This window comes from Caloenas nicobarica, chromosome 6, assembly GCF_036013445.1.
Source record: "Caloenas nicobarica isolate bCalNic1 chromosome 6, bCalNic1.hap1, whole genome shotgun sequence".
NCBI lineage: Eukaryota > Metazoa > Chordata > Aves > Columbiformes > Columbidae > Caloenas > Caloenas nicobarica.
This window is the reverse complement of record NC_088250.1, coordinates 7957146-7974958: the sequence shown is the minus strand read 5'-3', so window position 1 is coordinate 7974958 and position 17813 is coordinate 7957146. Positions and strand designations below refer to the sequence as shown.

The window sequence follows — 17813 nt, the reverse complement described above, 5'->3', positions numbered from 1 at the left end:
ATTTTATTTTTTTTTTAAATTGAATTTTAAAACAATTACAATTACTCTAATCTGAAAGCACGCAATCCAGCATGTCAGAATCAGTTCATTTCTACAGTCACATGGGGAAAGGTTTTAGTTTACTGGCAGCAATGAATCAGTCTTTTTATTTATGTGCGTGTTTGAAAATGCTATACTGTTGTAACTAATAATTTATACGTTTTCTTCATTATCCTTATGAAATATCTGCTCTCCAGAACACAGCTAATATAACTCCAGCTCACCGGGAGATGTGCTGTTCAGTCGAGTTCAGCCACCAGAAATACCAGGAGTGAGTTACGATTCTCAGGGTTTGGTGGTGGTTTCCACCCCCTCCCCCCGCCTTTTGATTCATTCCTTCCCAAAGTCTCCCCCATTCCTAGGACTTGCTGAAATATCTTAAGTCGAATCTTAAGTCCCCTAGCAGCTGTTGGTAGGCAGAAGCCCAGCTGTCTAAACTTTATTGGCAGTAAATGTCATTCTCGCACACAAACTGCATGCCTGGAAAACCCAAAGGCGCATCTTGGGCTATCACATCCCATCACGTTCCCCGACGAGATGTGAAAACCGAAATGGAAAACGTCAACAAACTCCGGCCGCGGCGAGGAGCGGGGCATGCCCGCTGACAAGCGTGCCGCAATGACAGAAATGGACTTGGAGTTGCAATTAGTGGCACTGTCATTTTCGGGCGCTCCTGCCAATTAATTAAGCCTGTCAAATGGAAAAACAGCGGCATTCACATGATAATTTATATAGGGAGAGACTAGCCTAGCGAAGCTGCTGCTGCAGCCAACAAAATTCCCTCCGAGCACTTAAAAAAATAATAAAATAAAAATATAAAGAAGTAGAGGTGGCGGGGGGGAGAGAAAGAAAGTTAAACTGTCCTTGTTATAATTGTTAACTCTGATCGCTCAAGTAGAAGACGGGCTGATTAAAACTCCAAACGAGCCCCCAGCTCGCTTAAATCTCAGAGTCCGGAATGATAGAATCAGAGGAGTTTATTCATACCATTAAGCCCCAGAGAACTTAATTGAAAGAAGAGCATAGCCTGGACCTTGACAAGCGGGAGGTCACAGTAATTGCTGCCGGACATATTTAACATTAAGATAATCAGGCCATTAATTACCCTTTGGATCATTAAATCAGCCAGTTGCAAAATGAAATTTCTGCCTCTATTACTCACTTGAGAGACCACAGGGGTGGCTTTTAATTTATCAGTGAGCTTGAGATACAAAGGACCAGGCTTGGGGAGGAAGGAAAGGGGGAGAAAAGGGGGGGTTTGCTTCAGCAGAGGCAGGAATATCAATCCGCCATGCTTGGTGATCGTGGCAAATTAACTAGGTAAGATAACCTCAGCTTCTAAAGGCAGAAGCTGGGGGTATGTAAATAGATGAGGGCAGACAGGGAGATCAGAGCCTGCACACCACTTAGCAGGATAATAAAGGAAATCATCCTTGATTATCAGTGCTAATTTGGACACTGCCGGTAGCTTGTTATGCGTGTTCTGAGTAGCATTTAATTAATTCAATTGCTTGTTAATGAGGGAAGTGACATGTGGGGAGCAGATGCCACCCAACTGCAGATGGGTTCTGGTCAGCCCTTCACAATAAAATACTTTATTTTTTTTTTTTTTTAATTATTATTTATTTTTAAAAACACCCTTCCCCCATCCCTGAAATGAGAAAGGTGTCAAGCATGGAGGAGCATTCAAAAGGCACAAAACACTGACCTCATCAGGCCAAGAACCGCTAAGAAACCAGACCTGACAATCGCGGATAGAGAGGTACCGCTGCTCCCCCAGGCCCCATCTGTAACGCTGCGACCGTGTGCCAGGAACCGGAGACCAACAGGACTGGAACAGCAATCCAACAGCCAAAAGGAACAAGAAATGAGAGGGAGACAAAACGGAGCATCCTTACAAGATTCAGGATACGCTACCGGAATCTTAACTACTCAGTTTCCCTGGGCTTGCCCTTTATCTGTACTGTCTACAATGAAGGAATAATCATTTTTACAAAAAAAGGTGGCATGCTTTAATATTGGTCATAGAAGTCGCTCCCCAGTTATCCCCCAGAAACCAAACCAGTGCACGCTCAGCATAGCGGCCACTAGCCTTGAAATGGCAAACCAGGCTTCAGCTTGGAACTGTAAAAGTCTGCTAAATATAGTTGAGCTGCATAATGTTTTTTCTGACACCATTAAATTCAGTTCGTTAGTGAGTGAGGGATCAAACTACATCTTACGTCTTAAGGTGAAAGTCAATTCCTGACACTGCCAGCTCCTAACTCCAGGCTTCTCAGGCAGCGTTAAGAACCTCTCTATTTTCTTATAACCTTTGGTAACCAGAATAAACAGGGTGACTGCTATGCAAACAGACTACCTGAGCAAAATTGCAGCAGATGCTCTGACCTCCAAGCTCCATTTAAAGAACTGCTGCTTGGGGCTGCCTTGGCAGGGCTTAAAGCTATGCCTGAGCTTCTACAAACAGCTCATCCCTCACTTTAAAAACGCATTTACAATGGAGCTGGAGGTTCTTCCTATTTATGGATATTCTCAAAAGGAGACCAAAATAGTGGAGCCCTTTAACTTCAAGGTTTGCGCACAGCTAATGCAAATATTCAGCATCGCCTGAGCAGGAGAACAAACGCCATGGCTGGGATGGCGCCTGGATATCACGCTGCCCTCCCTGCTCTTGGCCAGCAGCTTCCAGCTGGTGGAGGTGGCCTTGGTGCTGGCACATCCCAGCACTCCCAGCGAGGCAGAGATGGAGACCTTGGCAGCTCAGAGGACGAGGGCCAGGGAGCAGATAATCACCTCCTGGAGCGGGTAGAGGGACGGCAGCAGCTCACCTCATTTGGCAAAGGCCAACACCATCTTAGGAAGCTGACGGTGGCAAGCAAGCCTGCAAACCAGAAGCCACATGGGCCAGAATAGTAGGTGAAGAAAGCAAAACGCACGAGGTGTGTCCAGAAGAAAGGCAAATATCTGGTAGGAGATCTACATGCCAGTGCAAATGGCCCTGGTGAAACACGGCGCAGCCTCCCCAGGCTGGCTTCACCACGTCTCCAACATTCCTCTGGGGAGCAGTTCTGCCCCTGCCCCGCCGGGCTACTCCTGTGTCGCCCCACGCACTCCAAATCAATGTTTTAAGAGTGTGCTTAAACACTATCAATAGCAATTAGAGCGGGAAAATCCTGATCTCATCCCCAGACCCAGTTAATTGTCGCAACATTGATTTACTCTAATTTGACTTCTCATTCGAAACTAAACCTGTATTACCGAAGGAGGGACCGCAGGCAAACTCTCCCTGCTCACCCTCTCCCCTCTAAGACAATAAATTTAATATCGAATACACTTGGAAAAAAAAACCCAGCAGTTGTTGCAGGATCCATACTGAAAGATCTTTTTCTTTTTTCTCCCTTTTTTTTTTTCCTCCTTTCCTGCGAGTAATTAAAAGATGCTTTTCTTGACTAATGATCCCCCTGTTTAGAAACGGGAAGTCGATACTCCTTCACCAGCAGTCAGCTTCAATTTGTCACAGGGCTCACGAAGTTTGAGCGGCGGTTCTCAGGGCTGCTGGTAATTGCTGGAACCAATTACCAGCCTTCCCAAGCTGACCTAATCAGGGACCCACGGACACCACCGCTCAGAGGCCAGCTGGTCCCCTTTCCCTTCCACGTGCACGTGTTCACACCCGCGCTTGGGTTTTCTACTGCTTCGCCAACTTTTGGTGCTCACCGGGAGCCGGTGTTTATTCCTCTTTCCTCCCCATAATCACGTCAACACCCTCAGTGTGAACTCTGCCTCGTGCTACTGCTTTACTCCACGCCGCTTCCTCGGGGACCTCATGGCGCCTGCAGTCCCGTAACCTGCGCTGCCTCCCGGTTTAACGCCAGAGACCATCCAAGGTGTTGCCTTTGATCCAGAGGCACCGAATGACCCAGAGACCTCCTGCTTTTATAAGCTGCCTCTTAGACTTGATGAGACTTGGCACGTGTTAATGTTAGAGGACATACCTGGGCAATATATCCTTGATGGAAGTAACATGAGTTACTTTTGCTTTTTGCTACAAAACTTTCAGGCTTTGAGTTCACACCCTCCAACCTTTCTGACCTTCAAAGTATGTCTTCAGGTTTATCTTTCCCCATGACTTTCTCGGATAAAGAGTTTTTAAGTAAATTTGAGTGGACTAGGAAAGGGCAGCAGTATGGGATGTTTGATGCGGTTTAAATTTGAATGCTTATGTTATTTTCGAGTGTAGAAAATTAAAAATGAAAGCTGTACTCACAGCCTGGTCACGGCTCTGTTTTCAGAAATATTGGTGACATTTTCCTGAGTAAGAATCCTTAATTATGCCGTGAGCTAGAGTAGCCATATGACAACCTGAAAAACATCGGTCTGCCTGGGTCTCTGCACCCTTCCCTCGATTCATCAGAAAGATGTGAGATGTCACTGCAGTGATTCAATGATCAGTGCAGACTCCTCCCAAGCAGAAGGGACTGCTTTTGAAACCATGTCAGGACTTCCAGATTCCTTTTAGCCCAGCATGTAAATGTCCTCAAGCCTCTCAACCCAACAGAATCAGTATTTGTGGAGCAGTCAATAACCCTTTTTTTGCCCCTAGAAAGCCTGTGGGTTTCAGCTGATGGCTTCGCCTCCAATAGAAAGACAAAACATGAAATGGTGAAACCCATGTATGGCTGATCCCCTCTACAAATGTCCATTAACAGAGGGTCCATCACTGTGCTGACAACTTTTGGTGCTTTGAGGGTGGCACAGTGGAGACAGAAGAGCTAAGAGACATGCCTGTTATAAAGAAACACGAGAGAAGATTGCATTTATCTAAGGTCTTTTACCGGTGCTTTGTGCTAAGCCACTGAAAGGAAAGGTTAAAAAAATCTTCTGTTCTTGTGTTTCCAATACTTTGTTTGCAGGCACAAAGTCTGAGCAAACATGTGGAAAGTCACGGAGGGTGGATTAATGAGTATATGAAGTGGAACTGAAAATGGGAGCACTACGCAGGACCAGTGTAAGAAGCGGGGCTGCAGAAGGGAACACAGATAGGAACAAGTTCACGAGAAACTTGGAGGAAAACATGAGAGTGCTTCTCTGACCCATCTGATGGGGCTTTGGTGACAACTCCTTAAAGCAGGAGCACGTTGAGCATGTGAGCCTCCTCACACAGCAGCTCTCAGACTCCAGTAGATCCCAGAGCCCACCAGCACAGGCAGGAACAGCCCCCTCAGCTCTCTTCCCCTTCAGAAGGAGTTTTGCCAAATGCTTCTTTCTTCCCTCAAAGTCCCATGGACTCCCTCCATCCCTCCTCCATCAGAACTCCAAATCTCAGCTTCCCTGTCGTAGTTTTACTTGCTTACTCTTCTTTTGCCTCATCCCCCAGTCCCTCAGCAACAAAAAAAAAAATGGGGGGTTGTTTAACCCCACTTCAGATCCATTGTAGCTGTTTCTGATAGGATTCCCCACACAAAAATGCAAACAGCAGCAAAAAAACGGAATGCACAACCTACATCTAAAGAACTTGAACTTATTTTCTTGCCACATCTTAGACAGGTGTATGATGCTAGTAGAGACCAGAGTAAAGCACAAAAGGCGGCACACACTTTGAAGACCTTTCAGATATATTTAAGTGAAAAATATCACTTCAGTCCCACTGCAAGCAGTGGAAAAAATGGGAGTAGCAAAGCAAGATCACCATTGCTTTGTGGGAAAAGTTTTCACATAATTTTATTTTTTCTAACAGCGCTTCCTTCACGTAAGTGTGCATTTGGACACACAGATGGAAACGCATATTTATAAAATGAATCTTTACACCTTTTGTTCAAAAATGTTATAGCCTTGGGAAAAAAATTTCAATTATGTCACTGATAAACATAACGGCTGAATATAAACACAATGTGCACAAAGAAGAATGAAAATAAGCTCTGACTGTGAAATACAAAGAGAACAAAGTTCATTTCCTATAAGTTAAACTCACTTCTAAACATAAAAACCTGAATAATTTAATTCAAATGGATGGCTCTCTTTTAATATGTATTTTAGATTTTTCATTATAATATCTTTATTATATGTACACTAATTTTTTTTTTTTTTAAATCCAATTGATTGTATGCCTTTTCCTTTTAAAAGTATTTAGACTGGAGGTATCTCTCCAGCTCATCTCAGTAATAAGGAGCAACACATATTTGTTAGGTGCAACACTACAAGATCTCTGGATTAAAGTAATACTAATGAGTGAAAGGCAGCAATAAGTTGATTTCCATCTACCCAATGAAATAATTATATTAGCTATCTAATAATATACATGTATACAGCAGACATACAGCTTGTATGAACAGAACCTCTGTGCAAGACTTTCTGAACATTTTTATATGCATAGTCATTCATCTAAGTAGCCTGATTAATGTACTGGCTTCATTCTCGAAGATGAACCAAAGGTGGCACCACAAATTCATTTTTCAGTGCTAACGAAATAATGCAATAAGAAATAGTTGACTTTATTCCAGACAACAGCACAGACCTACTCCTGCACCATAGGAGGTGGCCCACGTATATACTCCCAGGTTGTAATTTCACTTGATGTGGTACTGGAAAAAGCAGGATCCAGAGATACACATAAACAAATCAGAATATAATTCCCTCTGTTTGATTTCTCTCGCGTGCAAACACTGAGAGCGAAACCTCCACTGTATCATTTGCTACCTCGGATGCCGGCTGCCCCTCTGGAGCTCACCCAAAGACAATGGTAAAGTGCTTCTGAAGACAACTTCAAAGGTTGGCCCAGCCGTGCAAGGTGGTCCAGAAGGTCCTTCTCCTCCTGAACCCCCGCGCTGAAACGCAGTCTGCCAGAGGTCGCTCTGCTTCCCCCAAGCCAATCTCTTAGTTAAAACCAGTAGCGCTTACGTCTCAAATCTACTAAAATCAGGCAAGTATTTTCGAAACATCTTGCTTTGACACTCATCCGATCAATTAAGTACAAAAAAACCCCACCTAGCTTTTGGTAGGATTACATATCGCAGAAAGAAGATTTTCACTGTGTTGAGCTATGAGAGGCAAGTATAACATACTGTCCTAATAGGAAATACATCCCTCCACCAACTTACGGTTTCACATATATCACCTAAGAAAAAGTAAGCAAGTCCACAGTGAGCAGGACTTTGAATATCCGTGATGAGAACCAAAAGACCTGATGGCCAAGTACAAATTCCTGGTGAATTCGAACTACTGAAAGCAGATTATTCATCACAAACTGACAGTCCAAGAGCCAGGAACTTTGTTGCCGACCGAAACAAAGAAACGCATTACAGTATAATTTAGATTGAGGAACAACCAGGCGGGAGGTTTCAATCTCCTGCTGTTTTGTCGGTCATTCCATTGAACAAAAAAATTGTACAGCTGCTGAGGAAACCTTCACAAGAGTGAAAAAGTAACGGGGTCAGGCAACTTTTGACATGTGTTCTTCCTGGGCATGCAGTGAAGATATACACCTAATAACTTTCACAAGGCGTACTCCAGGGGAGAATTTTAGAAGTCCACGTTGTAAAATGTGGTAAGAACCCTATCACCTCCGACTGCAATGCCAAAACGAGGCCTTATGTACCCGAAGCTTGCAGCTTCGGCCGCGTGCAGCATCACGTCCTACCTGCCCGCTGCGTGCCGCGGCGAGATGGAACGAGCAAGCCTACCTCGTGGAGTCCGACGAAGGTTTCATGTGGCCCTGGCTGCTCTCCTCCCAGACGCTGTTTGCCAGCTCGTTCCCGATAGAAGACATCACCTTGATGAGCTCTATCGGCCAGTCATCCAGGTCGAGGGAGCGGACCCGGGAGAGGTGCGTGCCAAGGTTTCGGTGTATACCTGAGCATTCGATACATATGAGGGCTCCCAGATTCAAGCTGGCCCAGTCGGGGTCTACAGGAGAAAGGACGCAAGCAATTAGTACAATGAAACACCAAATAAAACTTTCTAGTTAATGTCTGTGGATAAAGATTTTTTTGAAAAAAACGCAGGTGTCTTATCCAAAAGCACAGCTGGGAGGTCTTCCAGTAGGGTCAATTTTGCCCTGCGGAGATACTAACCCTTCTGAGAAGCCCTCAAGGAGTAGAAAAAAAACCTGTGTGTGTGTGTGGGTGTCTCTAAAGATGTATCATTCCATCTCCAGTCTAAAGAAAAATATGAATTGTGGAGAAAAGAAACAAAGAAAATATAAACGCAGTGGCAGGCAGCTGATGATGAAGTCGTGGAGAAATCCCCTCCTTGGGAATCTAGAGCCACTCGTAGCCAATTAGAAGGGAAAAAGGAGGGAAAAAAAAAAAAAAAAAAGAGAGTGACTAGATACAATGTCTCTGTTGCTAACTATATCAACTCCCTTAATAACCATCTATATCATCACCTGCATATGGCTTTTACATCTAACACGCTATGGGGTATGTTTTCATCTCTAAGATCAGGGAGATAAGTACTAAGATGAAAATGCGATACTTTGAACAGTCTCAGTTTTCGTGTACGAGCCAGAAGGATTCCACTGCCACACACACACAAAATAACCCGCAAACGATAAGGCTGTGACAAACCTGACAAAAGCCGGGAAATTCAAAGTCATTTCCCAAGATGGTTCACTTTTTTTGTCACTGTGCTGTGTTATTCAAATCTAGATTTGTATGTATGAATCTCCCTGTCTCCAAACAACATTCATTTTAACAAAAATGCAATGAAAGACGTATGGGAGGAATTCTTGGTGGTTTTCTTTTCTCCCCCCTGTTGTCAGATCTTTTTGTCTTGCCTTACCCTGGGTCTCCTGAAGAATTAGTGGGCTATCACTAATGCCAAGCAGGAAAATGTGATTAATTGAGAGGGCAGGCAATTTTTATTCAAATCTAAATAAAATTTAAACCTGTCAGAAAATTAATTTCCAGTATCTTCTTCCATTTGGGGAAATTTAATCCAAAGACTTGTTTACACTTTATGTAACTTGAAATCAAAAAGTTGTTTATGGCAGCTAAAATATGTTTCCTAGCTCTTTGCCACATCACATTTGGACAAAAAATATGAAAAGAAAGCAGTAAATTCTAATAGCAAGGTCCAACATTTCATTGAAATGATTGACATTTTTCAGTCAGTCCTTAGAAATCTAAAAACATCCCCAACAACAAAAATCCCCCATCTTATTTCACTTGAGCAGAGCAACAGATCTTTTGCTTAAAAAGTTCCTGCCCATACCAAGTCTCATACTAGAAATACACAGCATTTCAGATCTCCAAAAGAATAAGGTGAGACGAAATTCCTGCCATGCTTTCCAAGTCCTTGGTAGGACAACCATGACGAACCCCTTTCCCACACCAGTTTTGGTGTCTTGCCAGTGGGGGAACCAGTAGTATTTTTGAAACACACTAAAAATCCTGAAATATGATTTGTCAGTAAAGGCTTAAACCGAGCAGATAATAATTTAAAATTTGCAAGTTGTGACTTGGAATGAAATCTCTGTCCCTGACCTGCAAAGGCCATGGTTATCTTCACAAAAATAAAAAGTGCAATGAGCTCAAAGAAGCACGAACTCAGAATGAAGCAAGATAAAAAGTACCGATTAATATTTTTCCAGTTATTCTAACAAAACTGATGTTAAGGACCTCCCAAATACTTCTGTGTACTTGGACCCCATCTAGCCTATATTTTACTGAATAAATTTTTCAAGTAGTCACCTACTTCTAATTGACAGTGGTGGAAAGATGTTGGAGTCCACCAAAGCCATAACTAAGAAGTGAAACGAAATTTTATAAGGACAGTATTTTAAATTTCAACAACCTGACAACACACGGCTGAGTTTGAAGGTGTCAAACTAAGAAAAGCAAGTGTTGAACTCTTTACATATGTCCAGTGAAAAACCAGACTTGTCGATCTTGGTTACACGTGAATAACACAGAACAAGACAGGGCTCTGATGAGAAGCTTGGACAAGTGGCATCATTTGACGGATTCTGGGAAAAAAACTGACCTGATGTCACTTATGACATCTGTTTCACTGTGTGCACATGAAAAATTGTTCTCAAAAGGATGCATGCTAGACCACAGAAGTCACCACCCACCAATGATTAAGGCAAGTTATAGTAAACGACATACTCAGGTATGTCCTTGTTTGCAATTCACTGCTCCTACTTGTATCTTCCTTTTCCGATATCTGATTCTTTTTAAATCTCATGCTTGAAAATTGTTATCCTTGATTTATACAGAAAAGAACCACACATGGTTAGTAAGCCATAACTATTCAGGTTTTTTTTTTCCTTTTTTTTTTTTTAATTTTTATATTTTTTCCCCCAAGATAAGAATCGAAAATCAGCTCCCTTTTCCTGCTGATGCTAACAGTAACTCTGAATTGGAGTATGCTCAGAACGCTTATAATCACACAGCAGACTTCTCTCCGGTATGCATACATCCAGATTTGATGGCAAAAGAAAGAAAAAGCCCATTCAATGCAGCTAGAGGTGCTATAATGCTAATTTCCCTTTGTTTTACTTACAATTAATCAAAAAACCATGAACTTTTTACATCACTGAATATTGCCAGATTACAATTGTCAGCTATCCCTATTCTTAAAGGTGTTTCATTCTCTTCTTTTTTAAAAACCTCCTCCCCACTTTGACTTGCACCTCAATCAGATTGATTATTTGAAGGCGAAAGCTCTTTGAAGAACTCTTTTAGGACAATAACCCCTTCCCCACCATCATCTTCCTCCCTTTGGACACGAGGTTGCTGAAGAAAGGCTTTGCCATACTAAATCCTAACAAGTTCAGTGGAACAGGGAGGAACAGAAGAGCCAGGAAAAGAAGGAGAAGCAGGGGGTGAAGGCATCTTGCAAAGAGTTGAGGCGAAAGAGAGAAAAGTTAAGGGTTTTTTTTCCTCTATTCTGAATATAAAATTCAATCTTGTGATGGGTCTGATAGGCTTGCCAGGGCCACCCAGATTATTACTTCAGTGTTTGGTAAGTTATTAGACCCCTGGACTAGAAAACTCATGATGAGACTTTCCCTCTTAAAGCCCTCCTTGTTTTCTTCTAGAATAGAAAAGACCTGATATTCCATGCTCTCCAGATATCTTAAAAGAGTGACTCATATTTATCTTCTGGTCTGCTCTTTAAGCACTAAGGCTGGAAGAGCTAAAATCCTTTGGGGACAGAAATTTAGCTGGGTTTGCCTAAGAAATCTGATCAACTTCAGTGCCTTCTCCAGACAGAAGTCAGCACTGGGACTGCCATGCTCTGGGAAAAGGCAACATCAGTTTCCTTCTGAAACATGAAAGGAGATCTCCTTGGGCAAACCGTCCAGCACCTCAAGGCCACTTTGCCTTATCTATTACTCCTTAAAAAAAGGACTTTGAAAAACTTTAGGCTGAGCCTGCCAAAGGACCAAAGGCTGGCACCACAGAGATGCTGCTGGTACTGCTGCTGCTGATTAACATACAACAAGGCAGAAATCCCCTGGTGAAACAAAGTGCTGTGATGAAGTGCTAAAAAGGCAAAGAGCTCTAGAAAGAGGAAGAATGAGACTTCTGAAGTGGAAGATTGATGGCTCTTGAATAGAGCTGAGGGACAGCAACATCTCATGTCCCTTTGCTCCCAAACATCTGGCTTTGTGAAGATGCAAACTACGTAAGCTTTCCATAAGAGCGCTGGTATTTGTGATGCTAAATGCTCTGGGGGTGAGGACTTGCTCGGGAGAGGCAGAAAGGGAAAGGAGGAAATAAAGCAAAGCCCAGCGGAAAAAGGTTGATCACATGAGGTTGATCTCACGCGAGTGTTTACATTTTAAGATACATCGCTTTGGAAATATCTCAGATTTTTCAGAAGGAAAGACAGTGGCCTCATAACCAGGGAGGCCAAATAGCAAGAAGAGTTAAACAGGTACAAATAATCTCCAAAAATATAAAAAATTAAGAGGTTTCAGTTCAGATTCCAAAATCACCCCTCCCTCCCCAGAAGCTACACAACCAAGTGTTGAGTGTTGCCAAAAAGGGCAGTCCCACCCTGCCCTCTCCCAGCAACATGTTCTCGGCACATCCCTTCTGCTGGCACCCAGAACGCATGGCCAGCTTGTCCCATGAAGCAATCTGGGGGAAAACCAACCCGGCTGAAATGGAAAAAAAAAAAAAAGAAAAGAGGAAGAAAAAAAAAAAAAAGGAAAAAAGTGACCAGCCAGCAGAGTCCAGGAAAATGCCACTCGGAGCTGTACAGACAGATGGGAGCAGCAATCGGTACCACTCCCACTGCGGTCTGCTCACAGCGACTACTTCAAATGAGCTAAGTATACATTCAGGTCGTTTGAAGACCTCATCCTTCTCATATACAGCACAGCACCTTAGATGACTTTCACTTCAACCATATCGAAACTTTGGTGTAAATCTGAATGACTACCATGTTAGTACGAAAGAACACCAATAAATAAGAATGACTTTGGGCTGTATATTTTAAAATACCAGCCACACCATGTTTATTGCATGCTGGATTACTAGCCAGTGGAACATAAAAAGACCTTAATTTATCGATGTTGCCATTATTTCCCTCTGTCTGTGAAAGTCCCTGTGAAACTGCTCTTTGGGATCTCCCTCCAGCAGGTCAGCGAGCTGTTCTGGCAGCATCCCAGCCCTGGTGCTCAAAGCCCAGCCCAGCTGTGGGTCACATCCCCGCGCGCTGAACCGCTGGGGACAGGGCAGCTGCCTTTCTTCTTGATCCATCTCCTACGGATGGCATACGAGTATCTGACAGTTTACAACAGCAGCAATTAAAATCAGTCTCTACATGAAAGCGCATTTTGCTGGTATGGACTGGAAAAACCTTCTATTTTTTAAATTTTATTTTAAATGGTTGTTAATGTGCTAACCACCTTCCCTTAAAGCCTTCTGAGGATGAGGCAGGCGACAACACATTTGTTTGGTGGACAACCGAATCAGCTAAATTGCTGACTATACAGATAGAAAATGAGCTGTGCAAAAGCACTTGTGCGTATGGATGAATGTTCTTTTTTAAGTTAACTGGGATGTTAGAATGGCTTACACCAGTAGTCAAAATCCTAAACAGCAAGTCTTAAAAAAAGTTGTACTCAAAGAAAAATAAATGAATATTTTTTCCATTTTAAGCACATGTAAAAATCACAAGAAAAGTTCTGACTTTCAAATATCAAAGAAATAAAAATGCACAAGTTCTTGATCCCTCTTCTTCTACAACTAATTGCTTTAGAGGAAGAGTACTTCCTTTTTGTGGCTTTGTTGCAAACCCCTGGAACTAAAGAGCACCAGAATAATGACCTCAGCTGGGGTTAGTGAGGTGAACTGCAGCTCAGAGTATTATCAAGAACACTTCTCTGAACATCGTGTTTTAAAAAATATCTGAAAAAGGGAAAGAAACATAAAGGGGAGAAAAAAAAATATCCCAAATCAGTTTTCTAGTATCCAGATATAATGAGCAATGACTTTGGTTTCTTCTGACAAGTAATCCTAAAAAAAAAGCAAACGAAAAACCAAAAAAACACCAATCAAGCTGTACCTCTCTGAAAATATTACCATGGCACACATGGCCCCTCCACACAAAGCAGGAGGAAAATAGAAGTAACTGATGTCAAACAGCAAACTTCTTTTTCCTTTTCTTCAAAGGAAAGTGAAGAAATGCTGACATTTAAAGAGGCATGTGAAACAACAAGAAGAAAAAAATCAGGATGCGTCTGACGCAGCATATCTTAAATATGAATTAAAATAAGTCTGATTAAGCAAACTCCATAATGAAGAAGAAACGTGCAAACAACATCTGGAACATAATACTGAAAAAGACAAAGCCTACGGCAAGCGTTCACCTAAGTCTTGGCCAAGAAGTTGTTTCAGCCAAGAGCAGAAGTCAGTTTTCCGAAGGCGGGTCTCCCTACTTACTCTGTGCTTCACAGTCCACGCAGTGGGAATTGCCTCTGATGTTCCTGATGGACTGAAGGGCCATGGCCTCATTTTGACTCGTCAGACGGGACTGTGGAAACATAAAGAAACGCATAAGCAACAAATAAGAACCCAATAAAATTAGATAACACAGCTGTCAGCTGAACGAACAGCAAAACCCAAAGCTTAGACCAAGAATGAATGAATGTGATCAAGGACCCTCAAAATCCTTGGTTTGGTTCTCAAGACATGGTGCTACTTTGGCACCCACAAGAACTGCAAGTCCGTGCTTGCCAAGCAGGGACTTCTCTTTGTTCCCATGTTTCTTGACAGCTCAGGATTTCTCCCAGGGCTCTCTCCACCCTGGGCAGGAGCTCACAGCACTTTGGGGTCTCCAGCCTGGATTCTAACAACTGGAGAGACCACACAGAGGAAAATCAAGCTTGAAAATCAACCCTGCTGTTCACAAGAACAGTAGTCACAGTGTAGGTTTGGTTCTTGAGATAAATTAGATAAGAGTATTATTTTATAAAATCAATTTCTTTTATTGATGTGTATGCTTTTGCTAATGAAGACTAAGGCATGGTTTGCAAAAGCAACTGAAACCTTTTTATCATCAAAAGGTCAGATTTACAGACAGCTCTCATTTAAACCCTCTCCATGATGGCCTGCCAATGACCTCTACTTGGACCTAGAAAGACTGTCACGATGTACAAAAAGTTCAGCTCTACTCAAATAAACCGTCTTGTGGGCTTTCTGAGAAGAAATCTGTTAGCTGCAGCACATGATGGACTCTTTGCAATGAACTGGTTTAAGCAGGATGAGGACCAGGTCTTAAGTATGGCCATGTGGAGGTATGTCCTCCTGATCTATCCACAGGACACCTACTAAACCTCTCCAACCAAATGCACTTTGCTATTTAATCTAGTACTTCTGACATGTTTTGAGATCTCAGTAATATTTGAGAGAAAGAAAAAAACCTTTCCGAGCATCATAGTGGGTTTAATATACAACCCAAAAAGCTCCCTGTACATGTAAAATCTTATTAATGGATTCTCCCCTTTCAAAACAATATTTAATATACACAAAGGCCAATCCACTCTGTGGGTACTGCATAGTAAATATTACCACCCACTCTTTCCTCTTTTGTACTAGTAATTTTATATAGGTGTTAATGTACAAATTTCCTCTATTGTGCTCCCTTAACATATATGGTTGAATGTGTAAATCCATGAAAGGCAAAAAACCCCCCATAACCGGTGTTTTTTCTCTATCTCAGAAATACATGTTGGAAATAAATAAATTTTTAAACAATATGGGAAGTAAATTATATCATGATGATGATAATTACTGATGTCTGATCTACCCTGGCAGATCAGGGCTATGAAAGCAGGCATTCATTTCAAAATATGAGCCTCGTCCCCGCAATAGAAAAATCATTAAAGACATCTCGTTAGGTGGATAATGTTATAGGACCTATAGGTCTGAATAATTACTCCTCACTTCTCTCCCTCCACTACCACTCAGCACTTTGCTCTCTAGTTGTGAAGTGTTTGCAAACATAGACTTAAGAAGCAGAAGTTCTCCTGCCCTTCCAAAAATGAGCAATGGCTGAAGAAGTCTCAGATTTTAAAAATTTATTTACTTATTTTGGCAGGAAAGGAGAACAAAATACTTTTGTCATCATATGAAAGCACTGCAAGGTAGAAGGCCTGCTCCTCTTCAGCCATGTTCATCTTCCCCCATAAAGCTTTGATAAACTGTTTCAGGATTTGCTTTCTGGTTTATTAGTTGAGGCGCAAAACCAAAAAAAATTTAATTCGGTGTAATTAAAGAAAAATTGCGCATAGGCTTCATAAAGCAACAAACACAAAAGCAACAGCTTAGTTTTGATTCCTGTGATTTGTATCACTTCTTCACAGCAGAGTCTTAATGCTGAACGTTACTGCACATTTATGGTATAGGCCGACCAGAACGTGTAGTTAAATTTTGCCATGCAGGAGCTTAGTAGATGTAACTAGAGATTTGACTAGTAAATATGCTGGTTTTGGGATCTGCCTCTGTTCTTCTCTGAGTCAGGCTTTTCCTAAAGGGTCTTGTGCAGAGCTCTAGCCTGAAACGACCCTGAAAATGCAGCCGTGACTGCATTATACAAGCCCATGACCACACCCTGAGATTCAGTAAAAATCTTAAGAGCAATACCAAAGGCAAAAAAGATAATCCAGGAGCTTCGTCAGTTCAATTGCTGTAAAAAATAACCTGTAAAAGAGGCTACAGCACCAGCTGTCTTGAAATATCCAAGACATGCATGCAGGTCTAACACTACTTCATCATGTGCCTAATACCTGCATGTCGCTAGTACAGGTTTAAAATTCAAAGTCCTTGATTACACTTTCCTTTCAAAGATCAACCAACCATTATTTTCGGTATTACTTTGTGTACCATACCTTGTTCTTGCTGCTCTCACATGACTGTAAACTGGCCAAGATCTGACTCTCTATGGCTTGTACCCATGCATCTCTTTCTTCATATGTGGTAGCTTCAAAGTGCCAAGTCTGGCCGGTGAGAGAGACAATGATAAACTCAAAGTTTTCTTCTTGTTCTGAAAAAAACATGCAATAGGAAGAAAAGTTTAAGTTTAGGGATATCAATAGCTAGGACTAAGTAATCTGGGTTGATGAGCATCTCTGCAATGTAAAAAGCAAACACAGGTCTGGACATCTGAGGTTAAATATATCCAACTACCTTGCTGCTGCACAATGCATCAGAAAACGACCTGTGGATCCATTGCTTTTTGTCTTCAAATGTTATATAGATAAAGTACTGGTTTGGGTAAATATTCAGTTCTTGCGTGTGCTTGTGGTTTTCGTATTGTATACGTATACGTATTGTATATGTATAAGTGTAACACAAAGCAGCTAACAAGTGTAATTTGGATTTAAACCTGAGGTGCTAAGAGCTACGTAATGTAACAAATAAAGTGCGTAATGTAACAAATAACTTAAAAGATGAACAGACTATAAAGAGTCGACAATACAGAAAATTCGACAATTTACTCTGTTCCTTCAAACACCTGTTTACATGTACAGATGTATTAAAAGTGGATGTGTGCATTTTCTTGTCTACAGCATAAATACATTGGGCTGTAATACAGGATTAAAATCAGTTCAACCTATTTGACATTCACGTTCGACAGAGGAGATGAGAAAATGATCAGAGGAACTAGCAGAAAGGGTCAATGAAATATCCTTAGGGCTACCAGAGTATAAAGACAAATATTCAGGCCAGAGGATGGCAGCGTACGAAAATACCAGCAGAACTGAACTAAATGGACACACACTCCAACTACACATGGGACATAGAAGCCAAATTAAAAAAAAAAAAAAAAAAAAAAAAAATCAAGGAAGTTGAAACAGAGTGAGTGGAATTGGGAAGGGCAGGCATGAAGCATGAAAGGAACAGAATAATAGAGCACAAAGTTCTGGTGAACATCAGCCATAATGGGTCTCGGAAAGAGCATTTACATCTGCTTGTCTGCTAATGACTTATTATATATTCAGAGCCATGAAACTCCTGCATTACCTTGTCATCCATAAGCACGCAAAGATAAGTGACAAATCTGGCACTAGCTTTAACGACGATACTGCTGCTCACTGGCAGTCATTTGCTCAAAGTGTGGGACAACTGGTTTTCTTTGATAATCTCCATGCTAGCAAGGCCAGCGCCTACACTGCTTTAATGAAGTCTCAAAAAACAGTGGGTTGCTTTGCACCTTGAGGTGAGAATAAACATGGAGGTGAAGGTTATTTCCACGTGCACGAGCTGCACGAACCAGCAGATATACTGAAAAAAATAGCATGTGGCATAAGTGGGGAA

The 17813-nt window shown here is 41.9% G+C and overlaps 1 protein-coding gene across 5 annotated transcripts in view; it reads right to left on the bottom strand.

The window, feature by feature from the left end:
- The window catches only part of AGAP1 (ArfGAP with GTPase domain, ankyrin repeat and PH domain 1), a 370628-nt gene that overhangs the window by 36247 nt on the left and 316568 nt on the right, over positions 1 to 17813 (bottom strand). For all 5 annotated transcript variants that reach the window (XM_065637290.1, XM_065637291.1, XM_065637287.1 and 2 more), the window contains 3 exons: positions 16385 to 16539; positions 13938 to 14028; positions 7719 to 7941 (listed from right to left, as the gene is read on the bottom strand). In XM_065637290.1, coding sequence (XP_065493362.1) covers positions 7719 to 7941; positions 13938 to 14028; positions 16385 to 16539 — 469 coding nt within the window. The remainder of the gene's footprint in view (positions 1 to 7718; positions 7942 to 13937; positions 14029 to 16384; positions 16540 to 17813) is intronic.